Source organism: Amblyraja radiata, chromosome 10 (genome assembly GCF_010909765.2).
Source record: "Amblyraja radiata isolate CabotCenter1 chromosome 10, sAmbRad1.1.pri, whole genome shotgun sequence".
NCBI lineage: Eukaryota > Metazoa > Chordata > Chondrichthyes > Rajiformes > Rajidae > Amblyraja > Amblyraja radiata.
In genome coordinates, this window is record NC_045965.1 from 31,481,323 (window position 1) to 31,507,717 (window position 26,395).

A 26,395-nucleotide genomic window follows, 5' to 3' on the forward strand; every position below is an offset into this window, starting at 1 on the left:
GAGTTGCACACTAAATCTCGTTGCACTGACGTGCAATGACAATAAAAGATATTATTATTATTATAATCTTATATTATCTTATCTTATATTATCATGAACATTAAAACAGTCTTGAGAAATTACATAATTTAGATTTTAAAAACAGGCACATGAAGTATACCAAGTTTCGCCAATGTAGGGATCATTGGTCTCATTTAACAAATTAAGAACCCTTCCCCAAAATCTAATTTAAATCAAATTACTTAAAACAAATAAAATCAGATAAATTTAGTTCAAACCACTTATTTATTTTTATTGGTGCTTGAACAAGACGTGATAAAGTACCATTGGAAGTATTTACATACACATGGTCTACAAAGTGTTTTCGATTCCAATGAAAGTATTACATAGGACGAGATGAACAAGCTGATGACCTTAAGCAAATTGTCACTTTCACCATTTACAAATAGCCAGAACTTAAGACTAATAAAGTTGTCAATACCCTACCCAGATATCAGCAATCAAGTGGCCTCAGCTATTTTTTTTTTACTAAATACAAGAATACACTATTTTTAGGCAGCGAAAATCTGATGACGGAAAACTTCTGGAGAATTCTGAATTTAAGTTGTTTTAAGTGATGAAAGCCATTAATTTACACACCTTACTTTCTGTAATCCTGTAAATTTAGCTACTATGCACGTTAAATATCATTGTCTATGAAGATCTTGTTTCTCATGAAAGTCACATTGCAAAAGTCTACATTCAGCGGAATTCTGCAAAAATCAGATCAATTATTTCCAGAGCCGAATCCCAAAACACTTGGCCACCTGTTAAAAGTTGACTTATACGAACTAGAAATAGGAATGGATGTGTAGACTTGCTGGTTCTGAAAGAAGGCATTAAAGAGGTTAAAAATGGAAGATCTTGTGAAACTAGAACAATAATGCAATGTGTGTTTTGCTCTGAAAATAAAACCAATCCCTCACTTGTCTAACATATCTGGTGCCTGTAAGATAACAGATTAGAAAAATTCAATAAAACCATTGTCCACTATTACACCAGGTTGGCAATTGCTTGGTAAATTAGGTATATTTTACAAATAATTAGTGCTTTTCCAGAATACTTACCTGTTAACATAGCTGAAACCACATTTGGAATTCTGAAGAACAGAGCTTCTGCCTGATGACACAAATGTAATTTTCTTGCAACCAAGTCAAGATTAGAGAGTGATATGAAGCCATAATAATTCACAGAAGGTAATTGATTGTAAAGAATACACAGTCTTGAGCTCAACATTTTAAAAATGTTCAATGCATTAGTGGATTTAAGATAACAACTATTAAATGTTACTTTTTGGGCATGAGGCAAACTTCAATAACTGCCCGTCCCCCACTCCAAGATGTGTAAAACTTTGGTTATTTCACTATTCATCCCCACAGGTGGATCCAAAATTACTGTCCTGAGAGATCACTTCTATAATCACAATTTCTAACATTGTTGTAGTTTCGGTGGCAGGCTGACTCTGAATACAATGTTTGATCATAACTCCTCAAGATCTTTACACTTTGACACGTTATCATCTAGTCTAATATGGAGTGAAAAACATTTCCCGAAGTCAAGGCACCCAAAATAAAAACCAGTTAATGCTGTTGCATATAAAAACCTTAGATCCAGATTTATTTAAGATAATTGAATCCACTCTAAAGCAAATGGGATTCTCCAAGGTTGTAGATGTGTTTTTTTCTTTCCCCCCCCCCCCCCCCCCACATACCATTTAGAAATAAAAGGGAAGCCACAAGTATTTTGTGATCGATAAAGTACATAACAAGTTGGTGTGTTAGTGATGGAAAAATGATTCGGGGAGGAGCAGGGAAGATTGGAAGAAGTAGCCCTTTATGTTTTCATTACACTCAATATTGTGGAGTATTCTTAATGGTTTCATACTTAGCTGACAATAAAGAGAGCTGAATGGAGTCACAAAGAGATTTAGGATGCAATACCCCCAAAATTTAGCATGCTCCTCCAAAGCTGGGATGTCATTGGGAGCTGCCGAAGAAATTGAATCAGCAGTGAGGAATTGAAAAAAAAAAATATCAAGGATTCCAGTTTCAGCCAACCTGGTATATTAACAAAAATGGCAAATATTTTATAGTCCAGGCCTTGCATGCTGATTTAGTGAGGCAAACAAAGTACTTTGAACAAATACTACCTAGGGATTTCCAATCCCTTCAATGTTTCTCTTAACAAGAAGGTCACCTGCATTTCCATGATGTGTTACTTGTGGTCTGAAACATGAACAAAGACATTCTGTACGACAATTCTAGATCACATACCGTCTAGTAACTGCTCGCGTTAAAGTCAAAAGATAATAGATCAAAATCAAGTGTATTAACCCTCAAAAACATTATTATGGTTTGATATGCTCGTTGAATAAACCTGGGTACAATTTCTAACACACTTGTAGCAACAAAAAGGTTTAAGATTACATCAGCAAGATTTCATCAGGACATATGTCAGCTTTTTTTTTTTTAATGTTTACAACATATCAGGTTAATTTGCTCAAGACACTAATAACTTTAAAATAAGTTTTCATGCATTTTCCAGAAATTACTGAACTTTTAAAAATTGTAGATGCTAAACTGTTATTTCTGTTTAGAACTTGAACGTGAGCCTGAGGGGGAGGATCCAGAAGACGATCCACTGCGCCTGCAAAAGACAAAAACATCAACGAGGTGTGCAAATCTGAGTTTAGTGAAACTGCAGATACATCTAATCAACCAAATCCAGATAAAAATGCATTGCATATACTATACATCTCAAACCTGTATCATCCTGAGGTTTAAATTCTACTCATCACATTTAAGAAAAGTATGCATTAAATACAATAGTTTCTGCCATCCTATTAAAGTCTATTAACCCTGTACGCTAATCTTATTCTACAGATGCCCAAACCTTTCTGCGGACAAAGATCTTGAGTCAGAACGTCTAGTTTTTTTGCGGCCACTGGAGGATGATGATCTGGAGCGACTTCGTTTTTTGCCTCTTTCAGAGGAAGTTGATGATTGTGAACTTGAGCGTGATCTCTTCCGTGGAGATGAAGACCCCCGGCGCGATCTAGAACTGGATTTTGATTGATTGGGAGAAGGTTAGATTTATATCAACTAGTATTCCAGAAGAATAAAGGTTACATTTGTCATGTGTTTTAACTTATTTGTTACTTCACAGTAAATATTACACTATATAACCTATCAATTAATCTCAAAAAGCAACCTACAAAAATAAAACATGGTGTTTATAGATTTTCACTGCATTAGACTGGAAAAAAAAGTTTAGAAACACTGCATAGGTGCAACTATATTTAATTACCCTACTAAAGGCAGAACTAGCAAGAGGCCAATTTAAAAATAGCATAAAAGTAAAGACCTGGGTTCAAAAGTTTTCAATGCTTGGGATATCCAACCTGTTGCCCACTAATCCAACAACCATGAAATCAGCAGTCCAATCCTATTTTTGTTGATTGTTTTTTCCCCCAATTAATTCATTTTGTTTAAATATCAAAGTTCTGAATATCTAATTTTAATACTGCTTCCTCCTTGATCTCAAGGAATACAGAAAAAAATAGCAACATCAAGTGAAAATACATATGAACCATTGGTAACTGATATCGAGCTTGATTTTCCACCCAATTTCACTTAATACAAGTAGAATTTAGCAATTTAATTAAGCATACTGTTCATTGTTATATTGTAAATATCATAGGTCACCAGGCAACAATCATCATAGGAACTCCTGGGCTGGCTATGAGTATTAAAAAGCTAAAGGCAATGCCCTGAGTCACTGCTTTAAAAATACAAGGAATAAAATGGAGTGGACACAGCAATCCATGATGCAAAAGCTGGATTGGTTCCAAAGTACAGCAGAGCCACCTACTGAATTTAGAACTTAGCAGCAAGGGAAACTATATCACATTTAGTGTAGCAGACAACTCCAGCTTTCTTTGTCTATCTTCTAAATCACATTAAGTTTTGAGCTTAAAGTCATTATCGCCATGGACCCAATTCATCCATGCCAATGTGGTTGCTTACCCGGGCTATATCCACTTATGCCTGGCCCACATCCGCCCTAAACCTTTCATTTCTATATTCCAGTGTTAAGTGTCTTTTAAATGTTGTGATTGTACCTGCTTCTACCACTTCCTCAGGCAGCTCTTTCAATGTATGCGCCACCCCATCAAAACATTTAGACCTGTTCCAACTCCTATATTCAATACGATGAAGGGAAACGTACCAAACACCTGCTTCATCACGTTTACCTGCACTGCCAACTTCATGGAATTATGGACCTGCGCGGCTTTGTCTGTGTTCTACAACACTTCCCTGGGCCCTACCATTTACTCTGCAAGCCCTGCTCTGGTACCTCACACATTTGAGAATTAAACCCCATCTGCTGTTCCTGAGCCCCTCAAGATCAAGATTCCATTGTAATCGTAGATAACCTTCTGCACTGTCCACTCTACCTCCAAGTTTAGTATCATATGCAAACTTACCAACAGTCATCTTTATTCACAGCAACATGGCTAACAATTCTTTTCAGTTAATTGATAAGATTGCCCAACATGGATCTTAATATGAATTTGAGGAATCAACTTGAAAGTGTAAAACCAACTCTTTTTATAATACAATTTTGATATTGACCTGGAATGTTAACTCTTCCCTCATCCTTCCCTTTTAATTGTCTTTGTGGGCAGACGAGAAAATTACAACAAACAGGTAGTCAGCATTCTCATTCTGATTCAATTTGGATTAATGTTCTGCAAAAGCAGTCATGCACTAATATAAAATAAAGCAGTGCAACTTTTTTATAACTTGAAGCTATAAAATGTTAACAATATTTATAAAATCTCACTAATTATGTTACTAAAACATGGAAAGCTGGAGCAAAAGTGATTACAAAAAATATCCTACACTTAATGTAGAAAAAACACTTTAATGGAACACAATAACTTTCAATGTCGATGTCAATGTGATACTATGCTTTTAAAGGTCAAGTGCCACAGATGAACCATTTAAAAAGGTTCATTGAGAACAAACATTTATTTGATTGAAATGCTCTATGCAATTTAATGCAAATTGATCTCTTATGTGACTGAGGTCATGGTGAGGTATGAAATGTGCAGATCAGAACAGTTCCCCACATCTTATTTGAAGAAGGGCAAAGTCATGGACAGGTTCAGCATCAAAGGGACACCAATCCCAACTGTCTCCGAAAGGCCAGTGAAGAGTCTTGGCAAGGTGTTTAACAGCAGCCTGAAGGATACAGCATCAGTCCAGGCAGTAGCTTTCTCAGAAGGTGGCTGGGACTGCCCAGGAGCCTTAGCAGCATCGGCCTTTACGGAAATAACACTAAGCTCCAGCTGCCCCTGAAGTCCCTGGAGCAGGAGTTTAAGGTGACTCGGGACAGAGAGGTGATGCTGTACAGGGACTCCAGCGACCCCAAGGTGGCTCAGGCAGGGGTGGAGGTGAAAACTGTGAGGAAGTGGAGAGCTGGCGAAGCCATGCTGCAAGCGGAATCTCGGATACGCCACAGAGACCTGGTGGGAGCAGTGACTCGGGGAAGAGCTGGCCTGGGAAGCTTCCCATCTCCCCAGTTTGACAAGGCCAAGGAGAGGCGCAGGCTGGTCCAGGAGGAGTTGAGGGCAGTGGTGGAGAGGTCTACCAGAGCAGTTGGATTGAGGCAGCAGGGGGCCTGGACGAGGTGGGAGCAGGCCATGGTCTGAAAAGTCACATGGACTGAGCTCTGGCAGGCTGAACCACAGCGCATCAAGTTCCTGGTCCAGGCAGTGTATGATGTTCTGCCCAGCCCATCGAACCTCTTCATCTGGGGCAAAGCGGAATCTCCAGATTGCCCGCAATGCTCAGGCAAGGGGACGTTGGAACGCATCCTGAGCTGCTGCCCAAAGGCTCTTGGGCAGGACCGGTACACCTGGCGTCACGACCAGGTTCTTAAACCCATTGCAGAAGCCATCAACATGGGAATCAGCAGCTGCAGACGAGAACGCCCCACCACCCAGATGATCACCTTCATGAAGGCAGGAGTGCAGCTACCAAGAAACACAGCAGCCAGGAATCCGTCAGGAATCCTGGCGACTGCACAGGACTGGCAGCTTTCCGTAGACCTGGTGAAACAGCTGAAGTTCCCACAGCACATTGCCATGACCACCCTGAGGCCAGATATCCACCAAGTCGCAGATGCGACCAAAAACATCGTCTTGTTGGAACTGACAGTGCCGTGGGAGGACCGTCTGGAGGAGGCCCACGAGAGGAAGATGACCAGGTATGAAGAACTGGTCATAGACTGCCGTAAGCAGGGCTGGAAGGTAAGGTGTATGCCCATCGAGGTTGGCTGCAGAGGTTTTGCAGGGCAATCGCTCTACAAAGCCTTGAGTGCACTGGGCATTAACGGAGTGGCAAGGAGAAGAGCCATCAAGAACACCACAGAGGCAGCGGAGAAGGCCTCGAGATGGCTCTGGATCAGGAGAGAAGGCCCATGGGGAGGAGCGAATGCCACCTGAACATGTCTTGGTCTGATCAACCATGGCTGGGTCGCCTGGGTGAGGGTGTCTGATGTTGAAAGACCCGAAACACCCAATGACCCCAGGTTACATCACTGATGATGTGTTCAGGAGCATCAAAAGATGTATTTGTATCAATTTGACAAAATAAAATGAGTAAAATTAAACAGGTGCAATGCTTTGAAAGAGGTCTGTTTGCTCATACAAAATACTGTCACATAATGAAATAAGACTGATTTGAATATTTCAAATGAAGCTTGGAATACGTGACCTTTGGCCCGAGTGCACACTGACTATTGATCACCCATTCACATTAATGTTGGCTCACTTCCCGATGCACTCCCAATACATTAGGGGCAATTTATAGGACAATAAACCAAGGGGGGGGGGCGGAGAGGGGGGGGGGGGCGGAGAGGGGGGGGGGGGGCGGAGAGGGGGGGGGGGCGGAGAGGGGGGGGGGGCGGAGAGGGGGGGGGGGCGGAGAGGGGGGGGGGGCGGAGAGGGGGGGGGCGGAGAGGGGGGGGGCGGAGAGGGGGGGGGGCGGAGAGGCGGAGAGGGGCGGAGAGGGGGGGGCGGCGGAGAGAGAGAACTCTGACAATGAAAATGTATTTAAGCAAAAATTAAAGTCTCAGAACCTATGCTTAACAACCTATGTAATATTCATACAAAAACAGGAGAAGAATGTTTGTGAAAGATTACCTTCCACAGCTAAACGTTAAAAAAAAATCCTTGCTGTCTGTATGCATTAACAAAGTTTGTTAAGATTCTTTTTGTATGTCCAAAATGAGATTTCACACCATCTTTTCAATGGTGAAAATGAAGAGTTGAAGCTGGGCGAAGTTGTATTTAGTATAGGTTTATACTAAATACTAAAAATGTATTATTCTACGAAAATGCTAAAGACACTTGGAATATTAAGTTTATATCTCGTCTCGAAAAATCTATAATCTAGGGTGCAAAAAAATGAGGATGTATTGAGTCTGGAGGATTTGAGTTATAAAGAGAGTATGGATATTCTGGGTCTTTTTTTCCCTGGAGTGGAGTAGGAGGTGTGACTTGATAGATGTTTATAAAATTATGAGGGGCATAGATTAGATAAATAATCAGCATATTTTTCCCAGTGCCTAAAACTAAAGGCATAAGCTTAAGGCGAGAGGGGAAATTCAAAAAGGGACCGAGGGGCAACTTTTTCCACAGAGTGATGTTTAGATGGAACAAGCTGGTATAACAAGTGGGTATACTTACAATATTGAAAAGACACATAGTCAGGCACATGGTAAGTAGGTTTTGGAGGCAAGTGGGACTAGATTGGTTTGGTTGAGATTTCTAAGATTTAGAAAATAATTTACATGGGGGAAACATATGCTGGTGGCATTCTTTTGTTTTTTTGGGGGAAGGGGGAAATAAGACCAAAGTCCCCAGGGGAGAAGGAATAAGACCAAAATACTCTGAAGGTTAGGCATTATGCTCACAACTCAGTGACTGACACAAATATTAATAAATATTCTGCAACTACAAATGTACGATTAGTAGATCTGTCAGATGAGGGATAAGCAGCCAAGGCAAATAAATTGATCTCATTATACTACAATAAAGATTGACACCAAGCAAAATTATGAATCCCCAATTGTGAAAGTGTAATTACCTAGCCCAAACAATAGATTTTCTAATTTTATTGTTAAGAGCTTTCATAGTTGGTGACAATCTAGCCAAAAGCAGTGATATAGGTAAAGTTTTCATTTTTTGATATCCATCAAATTTAAGAAAAATGTAAAAGATTGATTTGCCCCAGAACACGAAAACCACTCATTTCACTTTCTGCTCTTAGAAACCAGTGATCAAAAAACATTGCCACTGACGATAGACATCAATGCTTGCCAAGCTCCATAATATTGTGTTATTTTACTTTAAGGCCAAATTCTCAGTATTAAAGCAACTAGCTAACCCTCAAACATTTATTCATTAGGTTTCCTTTGACATGGAGCAAAGATGCGAGAAGATGCCATGTATTAATTTAATGCTATTAATCTGACCAGTTTTCCTCAAAATTGCTTCCTTATACTGTAATTCTAAAGATCTAGATTGCTCTCGGGCAAATTGACCAGACTTTAATATGAAGCTAATGCAGAGAATCAGTATTAGGAAAAACGTGTGTAATCCAGATACTAACCTGAGACAATTCTTGGAAAGTTAGGAGAGGGGAGTAGAGTAATTGTAAATCAGAACCATTGGTTAGTTTTTTGCCGAACTTAGATGATCAAGATAAACCATTTATCGTTACTGCTGTAGTCAGGATCTGCTAAAACTAGGTGTTTTTTCCGTCTAGTAGAAATAATTAATAAGTATAATGGACAATAGTTCCATTTTTGAACTCTGCAGCCCATTATAAGACATTTAAATGGTGGGGGGGGGGGGGGGGGTGGGAGAGAAAGAGGAGGTGAAGGCAGGAGCAAAAATTACATTGTCAATCACAGAAGCAAATTTATCTTAAATTGTAACTGGGATAGAGATATCAATTCATGCAGAAAATTAAAGTGGTGGAATAGTACATTGACTCCTGTGGGTTATAAAATATCTTCAAGCGGATGCAGTTATAAAGGAAAATGTAGTCTTATTTGAGCGACAATGGCACTAGTTATGAAATGAATGTCACAAGGAGCTAAGCTCTCCCCCAGAAGTACTTTTGAAACTCTCCTAGGAGGAGAGAATGTTACCCCATTCACCTTGACTTTGACCGGGGTGATCTAGATTGACCTCTGGAGCTGGAACGTGACCTGGATCTGGAAGTAGAAGAACTTCTGGTCCGGGATCTGCAATAAAATGGCAATAATTTCCAATGCAAGTTTAAAATTCATATAGCATTAAAAAAATGGAATCAGAAGAATGTTTCAATTTCATATCCACTAAAATCAACTTATTGCAGTTAACAATTACTGACAAAAGCAAAACAATCAAATAGAATTGTCAAGTTGAGAGAGCAGTGCACTTTAACTCTCAGTGCAATATGGTTCCTTACATAAATGTGCACCTAAACCCATCAAATTACGTATTTAATAGAACACCAATTGAACATCCATCTAAAAATCTACTGCATTTTTATTTATAAAACATTAAATGGAAAACTTTTTTTTTTTTTAAACCAGGAAATACTGCTAAAATCAGAGCCAGTTATTTTTCCAAAAGTACCCAAAACGTTGCTTCCCTTTAACCACTTGGAAACACACAATTAAGACTTAGTTTCGGACTTTTGGAAAAATGCCATGAGAAAGATTTCTCAACCTTATTTTCTTCATTTTTATTTAACCATTTACTTTTGCTCCATTGCAAGTTGTTTCTGAATGCAAACTTCCATAAGTAAATTACTTAACATAAAAAGAAATACTGCTTAAATGTTCATATGAGTATGGCCTTATCTCCACTAGCTTTCAGTGGTACTGAAATAGGCCCAGACCACGGATGAACAAGAGGAAGAGGACTGGACTTTGTTGCCTTCCCTCTCAGTGGGAAACGTTGATTCCGCTGTGGGGGGAATGTTTTTATGTTTTATGTTAAATTCTATATGTTGTGTTTATCTTATTTGTGTGCTGCATGGTAACTCAACTTTCACAAATGTGACAATAAATAAATGTCCTTTATGTCCTTGTCCTACTTTCGGCACAATGAAGTTAGTTATATTAAAAATTAACATCGTAACTTTCCAAAAATTATTTCACAATATTAAATGGTCAAATAATAGTTTTAACAGCCTCAAATAATGAAAATTAAATTATAGCATTAACGTCTTGCTTTCTTTGCATAAATGATTTTGAGCAAAGCACATATAAATAACAAGAGATGGCAACCTCAAAATGAACAACATTTGTTATATTTCCAAATAATTTAGATAACAGAAGTAGCAGATGAAATTTAACTGGATAATTCAAATTAATTTGAGAGTCAGGTACCAACATAATTAATTTCCAAATGAGCTGTCACATGCTAAATGTAAGAAAAAACCTGCAATTTCAAAATTTGAATTTAAAACAAAAGCACCTATCTGACAATAGAAAAAAGACAAATTAAAATGAAGGTTGATGTACAAGGTATTATCAGATAAGTCTTAAGCACAGAATTTAGTTCCAATATGCAATCAATGGGAGGTTTTGCCTGCAAATAACAGGAGAAAAAAAAATTGGAGTTGGGCCCAGCCGCCTCAATTATGCTTTTGTTTGAAGTTTTCAATGCTTATTGACATCTAATTGTCAAAAGAATTGCAAAAAATGGGCTAGTTTCAAATTGGAATCTTTAACAAGGTAACTGGACATGAAGCGACTGTAGATCAATTAAAGAAAAACAATGTGACACTTGGGTGCTTTGATGTAAAAGAATCAAAGAGCATTTTCATTCTACGTGTGACGAGAAAAATAAAAACGAGACAACAGTTAAAGTGAAATTAGTACGTATTCAATAAAGGAGGAGGCAAATTCTAAAATTAGATCTGACACTTTTGGAAATTAAGACAAGCCTTATGACCCAATGTCTATAAAGCACTTAATTTATTTTTTTACCCGTAAACATAGTTTGGAATACATTTTATACTGTAATATTTAAATGCTCATAGAAACCATCTAAAAGTCATCTCCTAAAGGAAGGAATGTAACTTTTGATGCACGACTTAATTTTTTTGTCACATGAACAAACATTTAAAAGAAAGAAGTTAAACTGATACTGACATTTTGCCCGGTGTCACCCTTGACCTGTACCCGTTTACCTGGACCTTGAACTGGAATGAGCAGTGGAGGATAATGAAGATCGAGAGGAGTGCGACTTGGAACGACTCCTGCTTTTTGTGGGTTTCTTTTCATCTTCACTTGCATCCAGATTGTATTTTGAGAGATCACCATCTTCATCATCATCTTCATCCTAAGAAATATTGAAAAACGATGCCTTTCATATATGTAATTGACTTTCCAATCTTGTCAATTCCACACCAAACTTCAATTTTTCTTAAGAGTCCCTTCCATACAAAAAAGCTAAACCCTAAATACACTAGCTTGAGACAGCCTTCTAATCACCTGTTAAGAATCAGCTTTCTTTTGCAAAAGCCAATAAAGGACACCTGGACTGGTTCATAAGATATGGTAACAAGATTCACAACTCAAGTTTGTAAAAACTACTTTGAAATGACAAAAACATGATGCAGCAGAAATTACATTGTCTTAATCCAACTGTAGACACCCCCCCCCACAGAAAGAAAGATTCATATTTCAGGTTACAAAGGGTATTACTAGGCTGTTACGTGTTATTGACGTGTTAACATCAAGAACAAATTGTGCGTGGCATTATCTTCCATACTCACACTCCTGAGATTAAGGCGGCAGCTTTTATTTTGGCACTTGATAAAACTAAGCAATGAAACTCCATTTCCATCTAATAAGATTATCTGGAAAACAGAATAGTACTCACATCTAGTTTGTATTTGGAGAGATCACCATCCTCATCATCTTCTTCATCATCTTTTTCACTCTCAACTTCTTCTTGTAGTACAATTTTGGATCCAACTGGCTTTCCACGAAATTTCTTCTTTTTCCTTCCAAACTAATTTTGAAAATAAAAGATTAATTGATAATTAGTTTTATGTGATCCCACTTTTGCATCTACTTACTAATTACGAGAGGCAGAACACCAAGAGGAAACCTATGCTGTTATAAGGAAAACGTGCCAACTCCACACTCAGCAGCCAAGGTCAGGATCAAACACGGGTCTCTGATGCTGTGAGGCAGTAGTTTAGTTTAGAGACACAGCGTGGAAACAGGATCCGCGGCCCCAAGACCGCTCCGACCAGCGAGTTCTATCCTACACACTAGGGACAATTTACAGAAGCCAAAAAACATACAAACCTGCGTGCCTTTGGAATGTGGGAGGAAACCAGAGAAACCCCATGCAGTCAGAGGGAGAACATACAAACCGTACAGACAGCAGCCGAGATCAGAATAGAACCAGGGTATCAGGCGCTGTAGGATAGCAACTCTACTGCTCGGCCACTGTGTGGCTTGATTTTTCCCCCCCACGAATGGTAACTTCATTTTGGATTTGCTAATACTTTATAATAATATTGAACTAAATCTTAGAGTGAACCTCTGGTCAAAATAAAAGAAACACACCAACACCTGGAAACTTCTACCATCTCAAGGCAGGAGCGAGGGGGATAGGCTTTGAGAAATTACATGAAGTAGGGACTGGTGCTGGAGAGAAAGACTAGCAGAGACGGAGTGACTAAGGACTACTGCAAAATTAAGACAAACTGTAACAAGATGCCAGCCTTGGTCACCCCAATTATTTAACAGGGATGTAAATCTGTGAAGTGAATGCACGAAAAGCTAATGTAGAGAACCACCAAATGCCACTGCAAAGTTCAACATTTAGCTCCAATAACCTTTGAACCAATACCAGAATTGAAAGAACCATGACTAGCCATCCTAAGAAATGTACCTTCAGGAAAGAGAACTTGTCATTCCCACTGAGTTTTCCTGCCTGCAAGTTATTATTTATTCATAAAGTATAAAACATATTCAAAAAATCAATATTCTCAATGCATGGGGTAAAATGATTAAAAGAGCAAGAGGTGACAAAAATGCTGGAGAAACTCAGCAGGTGAGGCAGCATCTATGGAGCGAAGGAATATGTCGAGACCCTTCTTCAGACTGATGTGGGGGTGGGGGTGGGGCAGAGGCAGGAAGAAGAAAGGAAGAGGCAGAGACAGTGGCCTGTGGGAGAGCTGGGTAGGGGAGGGGAAGGAGGGAGAAAGCAAGAACTACCTGAAATTGGTGAAGTCAATGTTCATACCGCTGGGGTGTAAAGTACCCAAGTGAAATATGAGGTGCTGCTCCTCCAATTTGCGGTGGGACTCACTCTGGTCATGTAGGAGGCCCAGGACAGAGAGGTCTGATACGGAATGGGAGGGGGAGTTGAAGTGCTGAGCCACCGGGAGATCGGGATCGTTAATGCGAACTGTGCGGAGGTGTTGGGTGAAGCAATCGCCAAGCCAGTAATTTCTAGTAGCCTATCCCCTCGCTCCTGCCTTGAGATGGTAGAAGTTTCCAGATATGCAGTCTGAAGAAGGGTCTCCAATTGATCGCAAAAGAGCAAGGGGGGGGGGGGGGAAGTGTAAGACCCAGTAGAATTATTACTAAAGTTCCCTGTAAGGAAGGGGTGGGGTGTAGGCAGTAGGATCCAGTAGTCAGACCACGTGGTGCAGGAGCCTACATTGTGGAGGCTGCGGACCTGGAGCAGAGTCTGAAACTCGGGTAAGGCGAGTTGCAAATTGTGAAGCCAGAGGAAGCAATGTTGATGGAGGAACAATGGAGAAATATGTGCGAGTTTAGGTGGGGCACAGGAGAGGAGGAGAGGAGGAAAAAATGATTGAATTTCATGTTCGTACTGTAATACTCAGTGCTATTCTTCCAGTTTATGTGTAGCCTCACATTGAAGCCTTGGATAGAAAGGTCAGCATGGGAATTAAAATGGTTAGAAACCAGGAGATCCGTTAGACCGTGGTAGACCGAGCCCAAGTGTTCAGCGAAACAATTGCCAAGTCCATGTTTGATCTCGCCGATGTACAGGAGGTCATATTGGGAACAATGGGTGTAGTAGATGAGGTGCACATGAACCTGTCTCACCTAGAAGGACTACTGGGGTCCCTGGATAAAGGAAAGGGAGTAGGTACAGGAACAGGTGTTACATCTCCTGCTTCTTAGATTGGTATTCATTTAAAGTAATTACATCCCAACCATCATTAATATTGGTGTAACTTAGCAAATTCATTATAGCAGTTTCCTTCTGCAGTTGTACAGAGCCCTAGTGAGACCACACCTGGAGTATTGTGTGCAGTTTTGGTCCCCTAATTTGAGGAAGGACATTCTTGCTATTGAGGGAGTGCAGCGTAGGTTTACAAGGTTAATTCCTGGGATGGCAGGACTGTCAAATGCTGAGAGAATGGAGCAGCTGGGCTTGTACACGCTGGAGTTTAGAAGGTTGAGAGGGAATCTCATTGAATCATATAAGATTGTTAAGGGCTTGGACGCAATAGAGGCAGGGAACATGTTCCCGATGTTGGGGGAGTCCAGAACCAGGGGCCACAATTTAAGAATAAGGAGTAAGCCATTTAGAACGGAGACGAGGAAACACTTTTTCTCACAGAGAGTGGCGAGTCTGTGGAATTCTCTGCCTCAGAGGGCAGTGAAGGCAGGTTCTCTGGATGCTTTCAAGAGAGAGCTAGATAGGGCTCTTGAAAATAGCGGAGTCAGGGGATATGGGGAGAAGGCAGGAACGGGGTACTGATTGGGGATGATCAGCCATGATCACAATGAATGGCGGTGCTGGCTCGAAGGGCCAAATGGCCTACTCCTGCACCTATTGTCTATTCAAATAGCAACCCACACCATCCAGCCAAAGACGGAAAGGCAATATTCTGAATGGGAATATGCATCTCATTAAAAAACAGAAGCAATGCCAAAAATATAGAGCAGATCATAGGTTGACAATAGCTGTGGCAGAACAAGCTAGCAAATGGTAGGCTTTTATTTTTAGTTAAGTGGAACACAAATTTAATATGATTGATAAAAAGGCAGAGGAATCGCAGATGGGCAATGGGTCAAAAAAACAAACTAAAACATCACTGCCAGCATGACAAAGAAGTGGCCATGGCAAAGAGAAAGGAAGGAGGATGTTATTACTGGTCTTTTACTCTGTTGCAAAAGAACACGGTTGGCCATGAAATTACATTAAGACGAAAAGTTCCTCACCTCATCATATTCGTCATCAGATTCTTCACGCTCAATGTATTCCACATTTTCTCTTTCATTAAATCCACCTCCATATCCTGTAGGGAAATGAAGTGATATGAAAAAATTTAAAATTGTGCTCATAAATAATCCTTCAAATTAAGTTCAGCATCATGTACAAATATTAGACTAAACTGTTAACCTAAACTTGCGTTCGGTATCTATTTCATAAATAACGAGGCCAAACATTTAAACAAATGAAGATTTGATTATAAATTAATAAACTCTAAATGAAAGATCATCTAACAAATTCAGATCAAGAGATGAATTTAAAATTGCTGCAAAGCTGATTTACATTTTATTTTCAAGTTACATTTATACTCTACTCATGGCAATACAATTACAAGATCAGGGATCAAGCATGTGTACAGCTACAAGTCATCAAACATGATACATGACCCCAGAAATTCAGTTACGCTAACTAACTAACATGCACCCAACATTTAAGCCTCACTGGATCAGAGCAAGGGCATTAATGTAAAAATCATATGGTGGCTTAACAATGTGCACCTAAAGTAGTATACATTAGGAGGAACAAGAAGTGCTTGATCAAAGATAGGAATTTAAAACAGTTGTTCAAAAAAATGAAAGTTCAGCATTATTCATCGAAGCACTGTTGCTATATTATATGCATGTGAAATATGTGATTTGCAAATGGTGTTCAGATCCACATCTTTATTTATTTTTTTATGACAATATCAGGTTAGATCCAATTACAATCTGAAGAAAATTAAATGGTTACAACCAAACAAGTTCACAGCCATCAATCAAGTCCCATATATTAATAGTTTTGAAAATGGTTGCAAGTAAGAATTCCCTGAAATGCCATTTTTAATAATGGTACAATTTACACATTCCAATCTTACCAGTCCTTTCTTCTAATTTGGCATACTTTGGAGTGTTGCACATGTTACACTCTGATCTTCTTGCCCAATTCACATTTCCACAGCTAAAAATAAATTATATCATTAATTACAACACCAAAATAAGTGCAGATTCTATGCTTCGTTTCAGGTAAGTGAAACCGAGCATTAAAAACAATTAGTGCACAAGCTCTTTCTCCTAATCAGAATTTGAGAATCATTATACATCTTCTATAGTAAAATTGCATAAGCATGCCCTACTTTTCCACAAACATATTTGCAACTGGAATTACAGAGGACATGTTACTTTGCAAATACTGTAGCATTTTGTGCTAAAAATATGTATATTAATTTTTCAATGTGTAGGAAAGAACTGCAGATGCTGGTTTAAATCGAAGGAAGACACAAAATGCTGGAGTAACTCTGCAAGACCTCAGCAGCATCTCTAGAGAAGGAATGGGTGACGTTTCGGGTCAAGACCCTTCTTCATTCCTTCTCTCCAGAGATGTTGCCTGTCCTGCTGAGTTACTCCAGCATTTTGTGTCTATCTTTAATTTTTCAATGTACTACATTAAACCTTACGTTTTACACTGCCAGTCATTAGCACTGAAAAGGCCACGGCTTTTTTCAGCAAGAGTCTTTCCAATTTCGGTTCCTCCAGCCTTCATTAGCTTTGCTTCACATGTTCTTTCTTAATTTAAAAAAGTACAAAATATAGAATTAAAATGTTCCCAAGTTGAAATGTTATGATATATAACATAAAAGGTTTAATCTTGCATTGCAGGTTACCATTCAGTCATAATGCATGATGAGATAAATATCTGGCCAGTAAAATCGTAAAACAAGTTTCATCCAATCAAAGCAATAAACAAGAGACACAATACAGGAAAGTTGGTCTAAATTAGTAGCATTCATGTTACATAACCCCAAAGTCAGATCACTTTTAGTTAGAAGACAGCACAACTGTCCAAACAAGCTACCTAATTAGGCATTTTCAATACAATGATGGTCATTTTCATATCTTCAAAAGTAGAAACAAAAAAAATAAACAGCAAGTTACCCCTATTATTGTTCACACAATAACAGAGCATTTTATTTATTATGGAACAATCTCACTGTACATGAGGCCAATTCAAAGCTGAGTCTCTGAGTCACAACTGAAACTTGTTTCTAGTTGTTTCATAGAATGTTCCAAATCAAGCTCTCCAAGAGAAAAATATTTGACCTGCACACTCAGCAGTGGTAGAAAATTGGCTAAGTGACATGCCAAATTACTACTACTGTTGTAGGGCACGTCCACATTTAATATTTAGGAGTTATTTAACAACCAGCATGTTCTAGTGATGAGGACAAGTATGGCAAGGCAAGAAAACCTTGGATGACAAGAGAGCTTGTAAAGTTTAGTTTAAAAAAAAAGAAAGCACATGCAAGGTTTAGGAAGATCAAATCAGACAATGCCTTTGAAGAATATAAAGCCACCAGGACTCAAGGAGGGAATTAAAAGCACACGGCATTGGGGGTTCAGTATTGATGTGGATAGAGAACTGGCTGGCAAACAGGAAGCAAAGAGTAGGAGTAAACGGGTCCTTTTCACAATGGCAGGCAGTGACTAGTGGGGTACCGCAAGGCTCAGTGCTGGGACCCCAGCTATTTACAATATATATTAATGATCTGGATGAGGGAATTGAAGGCAATATCTCCAAGTTTGCGAATGACACTAAGCTGGGGGGCAGTGTTAGCTGTGAGGAGGATGCTAGGAGACTGCAAGGTGACTTGGATAGGCTGGATGAGTGGGCAAATGTTTGGCAGATGCAGTATAATGTGGATAAATGTGAGGTTATCCATTTTGGTGGCAAAAACAGGAAAGCAGACTATTATCTAAATGGTGGCCGACTAGGAAAAGGGGAGATGCAGCGAGACCTGGGTGTCATGGTACACCAGTCATTGAAAGTAGGCATGCAGGTGCAGCAGGCAGTGAAGAAAGCGAATGGTATGTTAGCTTTCATAGCAAAAGGATTTGAGTATAGGAGCAGGGAGGTTCTACTGCAGTTGTACAGGGTCTTGGTGAGACCACACCTGGAGTATTGCGTACAGTTTTGGTCTCCAAATCTGAGGAAGGACATTATTGCCATAGAGGGAGTGCAGAGAAGGTTCACCAGACTGATTCCTGGGATGTCAGGACTGTCTTATGAAGAAAGACTGGATAGACTTGGTTTATACTCTCTAGAATTTAGGAGATTGAGAGGGGATCTTATAGAAACTTATAAAATTCTTAAGGGGTTGGACAGGCTAGATGCAGGAAGATTGCTCCCGATGTTGGGGAAGTCCAGGACAAGGGGTCACAGCTTAAGGATAAGGGGGAAATCCTTTAAAACCGAGATGAGAAGAACTTTTTTCACACAGAGAGTGGTGAATCTCTGGAACTCTCTGCCACAGAGGGTAGTCGAGGCCAGTTCATTGGCTATATTTAAGAGGGAGTTAGATGTGGCCCTTGTGGCTAAGGGGATCAGAGGGTATGGAGAGAAGGCAGGTACGGGATACTGAGTTGGATGATCAGCCATGATCATATTGAATGGCGGTGCAGGCTCGAAGGGCCGAATGGCCTACTCCTGCACCTAATTTCTATGTTTCTCTATGTTTCTAAAAGGGCCAGAATGGACCATGAAATGTCGGATTAAAGACGTCCAAATATTTTTTAATACATACATTAAGCAATAGAGAAATTCAGGGAAAGGTCAGAATGCAAGGTTAAAAGATGGAATTTATGTTTGGAGTCAGAGAACAGAGTGTTGCACTAAACATTTCTTTGCATCTGTATTCACCAAGGAGGACATGGAAGATAGTGAGAAAAGTAAACTAGTACACAGTAAACTAATATGGTTGGGCAGTTTGAATCTAAGGTCTTTTGAAGAGCATTAAGATGGATAAGCACCTAGGGCCGATGAGATCTATTTCATGTTATAGAGAGCGACAAGAGAGGAGACTGCAGGGACGAAGATTTTTGTATTCTCTATGGCTAGGGGTGAGGTCCCAGGACTGGAAAGTAGACAATGTTGTTGAAACAAGGAACTGCAGATTCTGGTTTACAAAAGAAGACAAAGAGCTGGAGTAACCCAACAGATCAGGCATAATCTCTGGAGAACATGGATGGGTGATGGTTTGCATCAGGACCCCTCTGATGAGATTCCCTTGTTTAAGGAGGGGGGGAAAAGGACAATCCATGAAACTATAGGATATTGAGCCTTGCATCAGTGGTAGGAAGCTTTTGGAGAATTGAAAAATATGGATTCTGTGCAGGCCGATGAGATTAGATTATTTTGACCTAACATTTGGCACAGATATAGTGGGCAAAACAGCACATTCCTATGTTGTACTGATCTAAGTTCTATAGGATTTACTTGCATTTCGTAAATTATTTGGGGACAGTCAGCATGACTGATGGGCGGGTCATGTCTTAGAAACTTGTAGAGTGATCCAGAAGATTAAAATGCATGGACTTTATGAGAATCCCCAATGGAGTGAAATATTCAGCAGTAGTTTAATCAATGTTTTATCATAATTTATGACGATTCCCTAACTTCTGATCTCATTATACCCGACAATGATAAGAGAGCACTGCTCTTCTTGCAAGAACAGAACACTGCAAATGTTCAATGGAAAGCTCAAATTATGAAATACATCAGTTTTCATTGTAGCCAAAAACTAAGAAGAGACAAGTTACTAAAACAATAAATGGTGCATATACCAACCATTTACTTTGGGCTGGCAACTAAATTCACAAGCACAAGCTAAACATAACTAGAAAATCAAAAAGGACACATGACACCAAAAGTGACAAATAATGAGACCGAATTCCACTTTAAAAAGTAAAATTGCTCAATTTGCCCTGACCGTGGATGTCAGAAGAGCTGGAGAATCTTATTTACAAAGAGTCATACAGCATGGAACCATGCCCTTTGGCCCATCTTGACCAAGATGCTACACTAGTTCCACCTTCCCTCATTTGGCCCATACCCATCTACACATAATTTAGCTACAAAGCTGTGAAATTAGCTCCTTCGGTTAGCATTATGCAAAAATGTTCATGAATAGACAGGACAGGCAAATAATGTAAAAGGCTTACTCAAACAGGGTGCTATGTCGTCAGAACAATACATACCTGTATTTGGATGTTAACGCTAAGATTGATTGGTTGGGTCAAATTGCCTTTTCCAGGCTGTAACTTGTATAAGCCTGCATGCTTCCCATGGTTGAAGAGCAAGCTGAAACCCCCTCCCTGTCCCCACTCTACATCCTCCGCCAGAACAAATGCAACCAGAAAAATCACAATCATAAGGTTTGAGGAGAATTAAAAATAAACCATTCAATTCATTGTAAATCGATCCAGAGATCGATAATGACATGGATGAAAGATTAGCGATACCGTTCAAACCTTGCACCACGTACCTTTTCCACATCTATTACAGCTTGTTCTTCTTGCAAAATTGACATTTCCACATCTAAGACACAATATAAAAAGAATGAGCAAATAGCTTGGTTTTAAATAGAATAGTATTTCCATTTAGAACATTTTTTTTGGAAAGCTCATTACAATTCCACAGTTTTAGAATTTCCATACATCAATTTCTTGTTTCAGCTTCAAACCAAATGATTAAAAACGCATATTTTCTTGAACCAACCTTCACTGTTCTAGACAAGTAACTTTACCACCACAATATTATAATTTCTTGAGTCAGGTCAGGATGAATGAAAGCACCAGGCAACAAGCAGCTTTGGAGCAATTATCTATTTTTTACTTGCTCTCCTCAATACTCATCTTGATCAAACATAATTAATTAAAGAATAGAACTGACTTAAGTATTTAGCATTTTTAAGGTAAAAGACAGAATGACATTAATACACCAGTATATCAACTGAGGTGTTGTATGGAAAATCAAGTTTAAATTTAATTTTCAGGCGAATTAGGAGAAGTAAAGTTTCGTTCAGTCGCCATGTTAAAAATAGACAATAGGTCTATTCGGCCCTTTGAATGTGAGCATGGCTGAAGGTGCATGGGAAATGGTGCATGTTTAAAAAAACAGTTGATATAGAAATGGATTGAGGGAAACTCAGTTTCCTCAGTGTGGAATTGGTCCAATTTGCTTGGAGGATAAAGAAGAGCTTAATGAGAATGAAATTCAGAGCTTATTTTATGGCTGGTGGACAAGATTTTATTTGCTCAGAGTGAGAGCTACCGATAGGCAGAGTTGTGCTTACAAACTCCTCCCAGCTTCCTCCCAATTATAATTAACAGCTACAGAGATGTACTTTGAAATTCAGTACTATTTCCATATCAGCAATTGTAAACTCTGGCAAGTTAAAAACTAATTTCCCTTAAGATTCAGAATATTTTGTATCGGTTTACTTCCAAACTTTTTGGACTATCCCTGCAGTATTGTTATCAGCACTGGAATTCTACTGCCCACGTTGGAAGAATTAAATGTGTGCTGTTCATTAATTTCCATATTGGAAGACATTTAAAGACTGCATGGATGAACTACAAAAATTGTTCATCCCAGTTTGGCAAAAGAATAAATCAGGGAAGGTAGTGCATCCGTGGATAACAAGGGAAATCAGGGATAGTATCAAAGCGAAGGATGATGCGTACAAATTAGCCAGAAAAAGCAGCATACCGGAGGACTGGGAGAAATTCAGAGACCAGCAGAGGAGGACAAAGGGCTTAATTAGGAAAGGAAAAATAGATTATGAAAGAAAACTGGCAGGGAACATAAAAACTGACTGCAAAAGTTTTTATAGATATGTGAAAAGAAAGAGATTAGTTAAAACAAATGTAGGTCCCTTGCAGTCAGAAACAGGTGAGTTGATCATGGGGAACAAGGATATGGCGAACCAATTGAATAACTACTTTGGTTCCGTCTTCACTAAGGAAGACATAAATAATCTGCCGGACATAGCAGGGGACCGCGGGTCAAAGGAGTTGGAGGAATTGAGTGAAATCCAGGTTAGCCGGGAAGTGGTGTTGGGTAAATTGAATGGATTAAAGGCCGATAAATCCCCAGGGCCAGATAGGCTGCATCCCAGAGTACTTAAGGAAGTAGCTCCAGAAATAGTGGATGCATTAGTAATAATCTTTCAAAACTCTTTAGATTCTGGAGTAGTTCCTGAGGATTGGCGGATAGCAAACGTAACCCCACTTTTTAAGAAGGGAGGGAGAGAGAAAACGGGGAATTACAGACCAGTTAGTCTAACATCGGTAGTGGGGAAACTGCTAGAGTCAGTTATTAAAGATGGGATAGCAGCACATTTGGAAAGTGGTGAAATCATTGGACAAAGTCAGCATGGATTTACGAAAGGTAAATCATGTCTGACAAATCTTATAGAATTTTTCGAGGATGTAACTAGTAGCGTGGATAGGGGAGAACCAGTGGATGTGGTGTATCTGGACTTACAGAAGGCTTTCGACAAGGTCCCACATAAGAGATTAGTATACAAACTTAAAGCACACGGCATTGGGGGTTCAGTATTGATGTGGATAGAGAACTGGCTGGCAAACAGGAAGCAAAGAGTAGGAGTAAACGGGTCCTTTTCACAATGGCAGGCAGTGACTAGTGGGGTACCGCAAGGCTCAGTGCTGGGACCCCAGCTATTTACAATATATATTAATGATCTGGATGAGGAAATTGAAGGCAATATCTCCAAGTTTGCGGATGACACTAAGCTGGGGGACAGTGTTAGCTGTGAGGAGGATGCTAGGAGACTGCAAGGTGACTTGGATAGGCTGGGTGAGTGGGCAAATGTTTGGCAGATGCAGTATAATGTGGATAAATGTGAGGTTATCCATTTTGGTGGCAAAAACAGGAAAGCAGACTATTATCTAAATGGTGGCCGACTAGGAAAAGGGGAGATGCAGCGAGACCTGGGTGTCATGGTACACCAGTCATTGAAAGTAGGCATGCAGGTGCAGCAGGCAGTGAAGAAAGCGAATGGTATGTTAGCTTTCATAGCAAAAGGATTTGAGTATAGGAGCAGGGAGGTTCTACTGCAGTTGTACAGGGTCTTGGTGAGACCACACCTGGAGTATTGCGTACAGTTTTGGTCTCCAAATCTGAGGAAGGACATTATTGCCATAGAGGGAGTGCAGAGAAGGTTCATCAGACTGATTCCTGGGATGTCAGGACTGTCTTATGAAGAAAGACTGGATAGACTTGGTTTATACTCTCTAGAATTTAGGAGATTGAGAGGGGATCTTATAGAAACTTACAAAATTCTTAAGGGGTTGGACAGGCTAGATGCAGGAATATTGCTCCCGATGTTGGGGAAGTCCAGGACAAGGGGTCACAGCTTACGGATATGGGGGAAATCCTTTAAAACCGAGATGAGAAGAACTTTTTTCACACAGAGAGTGGTGAATCTCTGGAACTCTCTGCCACAGAGGGTAGTCGAGGCCAGTTCATTGGCTATATTTAAGAGGGAGTTAGATGTGGCCCTTGTGGCTAAGGGGATCAGAGGGTATGGAGAGAAGGCAGGTACGGGATACTGAGTTGGATGATCAGCCATGATCATATTGAATGGCGGTACAGGCTCGAAGGGCCGAATGGCCTACTCCTGCACCTAATTTCTATGTTTCTATATTCACTTCACAATTCTTCTGCGCAGCAAAAGAAAACTGGGACAAATGTGAAGAACAGAATGCTGGATAAACATAGGGAGTTCAGCAGTGGGAGAGAAAGTAAACTTTTCAGGCTGATGATACCTCTTCATGTCAAATTAAAAATCAAATTTGTTTTAAGTTGCAACGAGGAAGGAGAACGAGTATGTTAATATACTGGAAACTAGGAACGGTTGGATGGAAGTGCCAACTGTGTGTGGATGGTGAAGGCTTGTTTATGACAGTTGATCTGTCCAGAAACGCAAGTAAAAAGACTAGAGTAAAAAATTAAAAAAAATTGCTGGAAATGAAACAAACTGAGAAGCAAGTCACCACTGATGCCAGGAATCTGGAATCCTTACTTATTTTCACACTCCATAGCAGCGAGCAGCATTTGCAGAGACTGGATTAAAGTAGCAGGTTGATGGTCCTTTATTAGAATTGAACAATTGATACATAATAGAAAAGCTGTTGGTTTCAATAATTTCAGATAGTCACGAGAGCTGTCTGAGATATCATTGTGTCTCTTAAGACTTTGCAGTATCAAGTGGTTGGTTATTTCTTGACATCATATGGAGTTAATTGCAAGGTGAAGGATAGCTTTTGTGATGTTGGAAATCTCAGGAAACCTCCAAGATTTCCTGAGATATTATGAGTTGATAATACAAAGATAATTTCCTCAAGTAGCAGGCTACTTTGAAATGGTCACCACATCGTTGTATTTTCTGTAATCTAACTGTCTAAACTGGAAGACCTGCAAGAGTAAGCCCAACTATGACATGTATGTATTCTATATATTGTACATTTAATTACTTAAAGTTAGCTGGCACTAATCATCAATATATATAACAATCTAATTTACTATTACTTTGTGTACTATTTACTCCAATTTATTAGTACGTGAAATAATCATATTTCCTTTTGTAAAATAAAATAAAGCGATGTTGTTAATTTCAGCAAGTGGGTTGTACCAAGCAGTGGAACTACCTCATAATTTGCACAATAGTTAGCGGATGATAATCAAACTAGCTAAAATTTGCAGGTAGGTAACCAGAGACAGTAATGAGAAAACATCTTGAATTAAAAAAAACATGTATTGAAGGTAATTACAACACAGCACCTCAACAGAGTTGGGAACACAAACTGCATACATACAGTGATTCCCAAAGATGAAAACCTATAGACAAAGCCTATACTCAAGGCAGATCTCAATAAAAAATAAAATAAATAATTGTCTTCAAACAGGGGTACAATAATCGCTTTAAGAAGTGCAAACACGTAAAACTACGAGTTTGATGGGAATAGCTGAATTTATTGAATTAAACTACTGCCAAGTAGTTTATTGAGCGACTTGCCCTCTTGTTACAAGTCCTCCCATGTTCATGACGCCCAAATTATAGCCACACATTCGAACACACCACTGGGAACCGGCGGAATGGATTTGCGGCTGCCATGGGACCGTATGCCTCTTCTGCCATGTGGAAACCCGGTTCGCGGTGATAGCGTTGTATCTTACAGAAAAATCCGAATGGTCGAGCTAAACGCCCCGAATTAACTACATGTTGTTGGTTATCAGTTGGCCTACCCTTTTATTTAAACATATTTCAGGGCGGTCACGTATTGTTTGGGGTGCGAAGAGTTGTCAGGGAGGGAACCGGTTGGAGCTGGGGGGCCTACACAGCCGATCGGCCCAGAAGACAGGCCCTTCATCCGCCTGACCTCGTCACCTCAACATCGCTTCCCCGCAACTCCACCTCAGTCCGGCCCAGCTACACCCCGGCCTAACTCCACCCCAGCCGGTCCTTCCGTCGGCATTCAGACGTCTTACTTTTTATCGGGGCAGATCCAGTCGCCGTCGCTGACGCGAAAGCTCTTCGCCGACATCTTTTCCGCTTCCATTGAAGCGGCGGAGATGGAGCTGGCGAGGCCGACTCGACAGAAAGTGAAATAAACCTTCAATTGGGCGCAACGACGACAAATGCTCGCGTCCCACTCGGCTAGTGTCCGGGGAAGAAGCACATCACCCTCCTCCCGAATTTACCCGGCAATCTGCCTCGTCCACCGGGAGTAAAATGTCAAACTCGGGCAGGATGCTCGATCAACACAGGCCTAGTCGGTGCCGCCGCAAAGCTCCCCGGGATACAGGAGGACTCCGGTTCCCTTCCCAGTGCTGATTGGCTGCGGTCCCTCAGCCACCCCCCAGCTGTAGTTTCAAGCAAAGATCTTAAGTTTCAAGGGATCACCAGGCTTAAAGGTACAAGGATTTCAGAAAACCCAAATTCATTTTCATCAAAATAGACATCATTTCTTGATATATAATTAACAGTATTACATTTTCAAAGTATATACATCTTTTCTTTGGTAGCTATTGTAACAGGGAATCCAAAAGCTTTCTTTAGACATGAATTGTAAAGGGTAGTAAACAAAGAGGAATGTTAATAAGCAGATCAGATACATTAAATGCCCATTTTGTAAATACCTACATTTTCTCTTCGGTTCAGGGGTTATCAGA

General features: G+C 39.9%; 1 protein-coding gene across 1 annotated transcript; it reads right to left on the reverse strand.

Annotated features, from left to right (window-relative positions):
- Positions 1 to 266: 266 nt before the first annotated feature.
- On the reverse strand, positions 267 to 26,037 carry zranb2 (zinc finger RANBP2-type containing 2). Its single transcript, XM_033028492.1, has 10 exons — positions 25,712 to 26,037; positions 20,682 to 20,734; positions 16,818 to 16,926; positions 16,239 to 16,321; positions 15,334 to 15,410; positions 11,996 to 12,127; positions 11,301 to 11,452; positions 9,274 to 9,360; positions 2,932 to 3,099; positions 267 to 2,685 (listed from the first exon to the last, which is right to left on the reverse strand). Exons 1-10 carry the CDS (start codon positions 25,780 to 25,782, stop codon positions 2,622 to 2,624), a joined length of 996 nt encoding a protein of 331 aa, XP_032884383.1. The 5' UTR covers positions 25,783 to 26,037; the 3' UTR covers positions 267 to 2,621.
- Between the last annotated feature and the right edge of the window lie 358 nt (positions 26,038 to 26,395).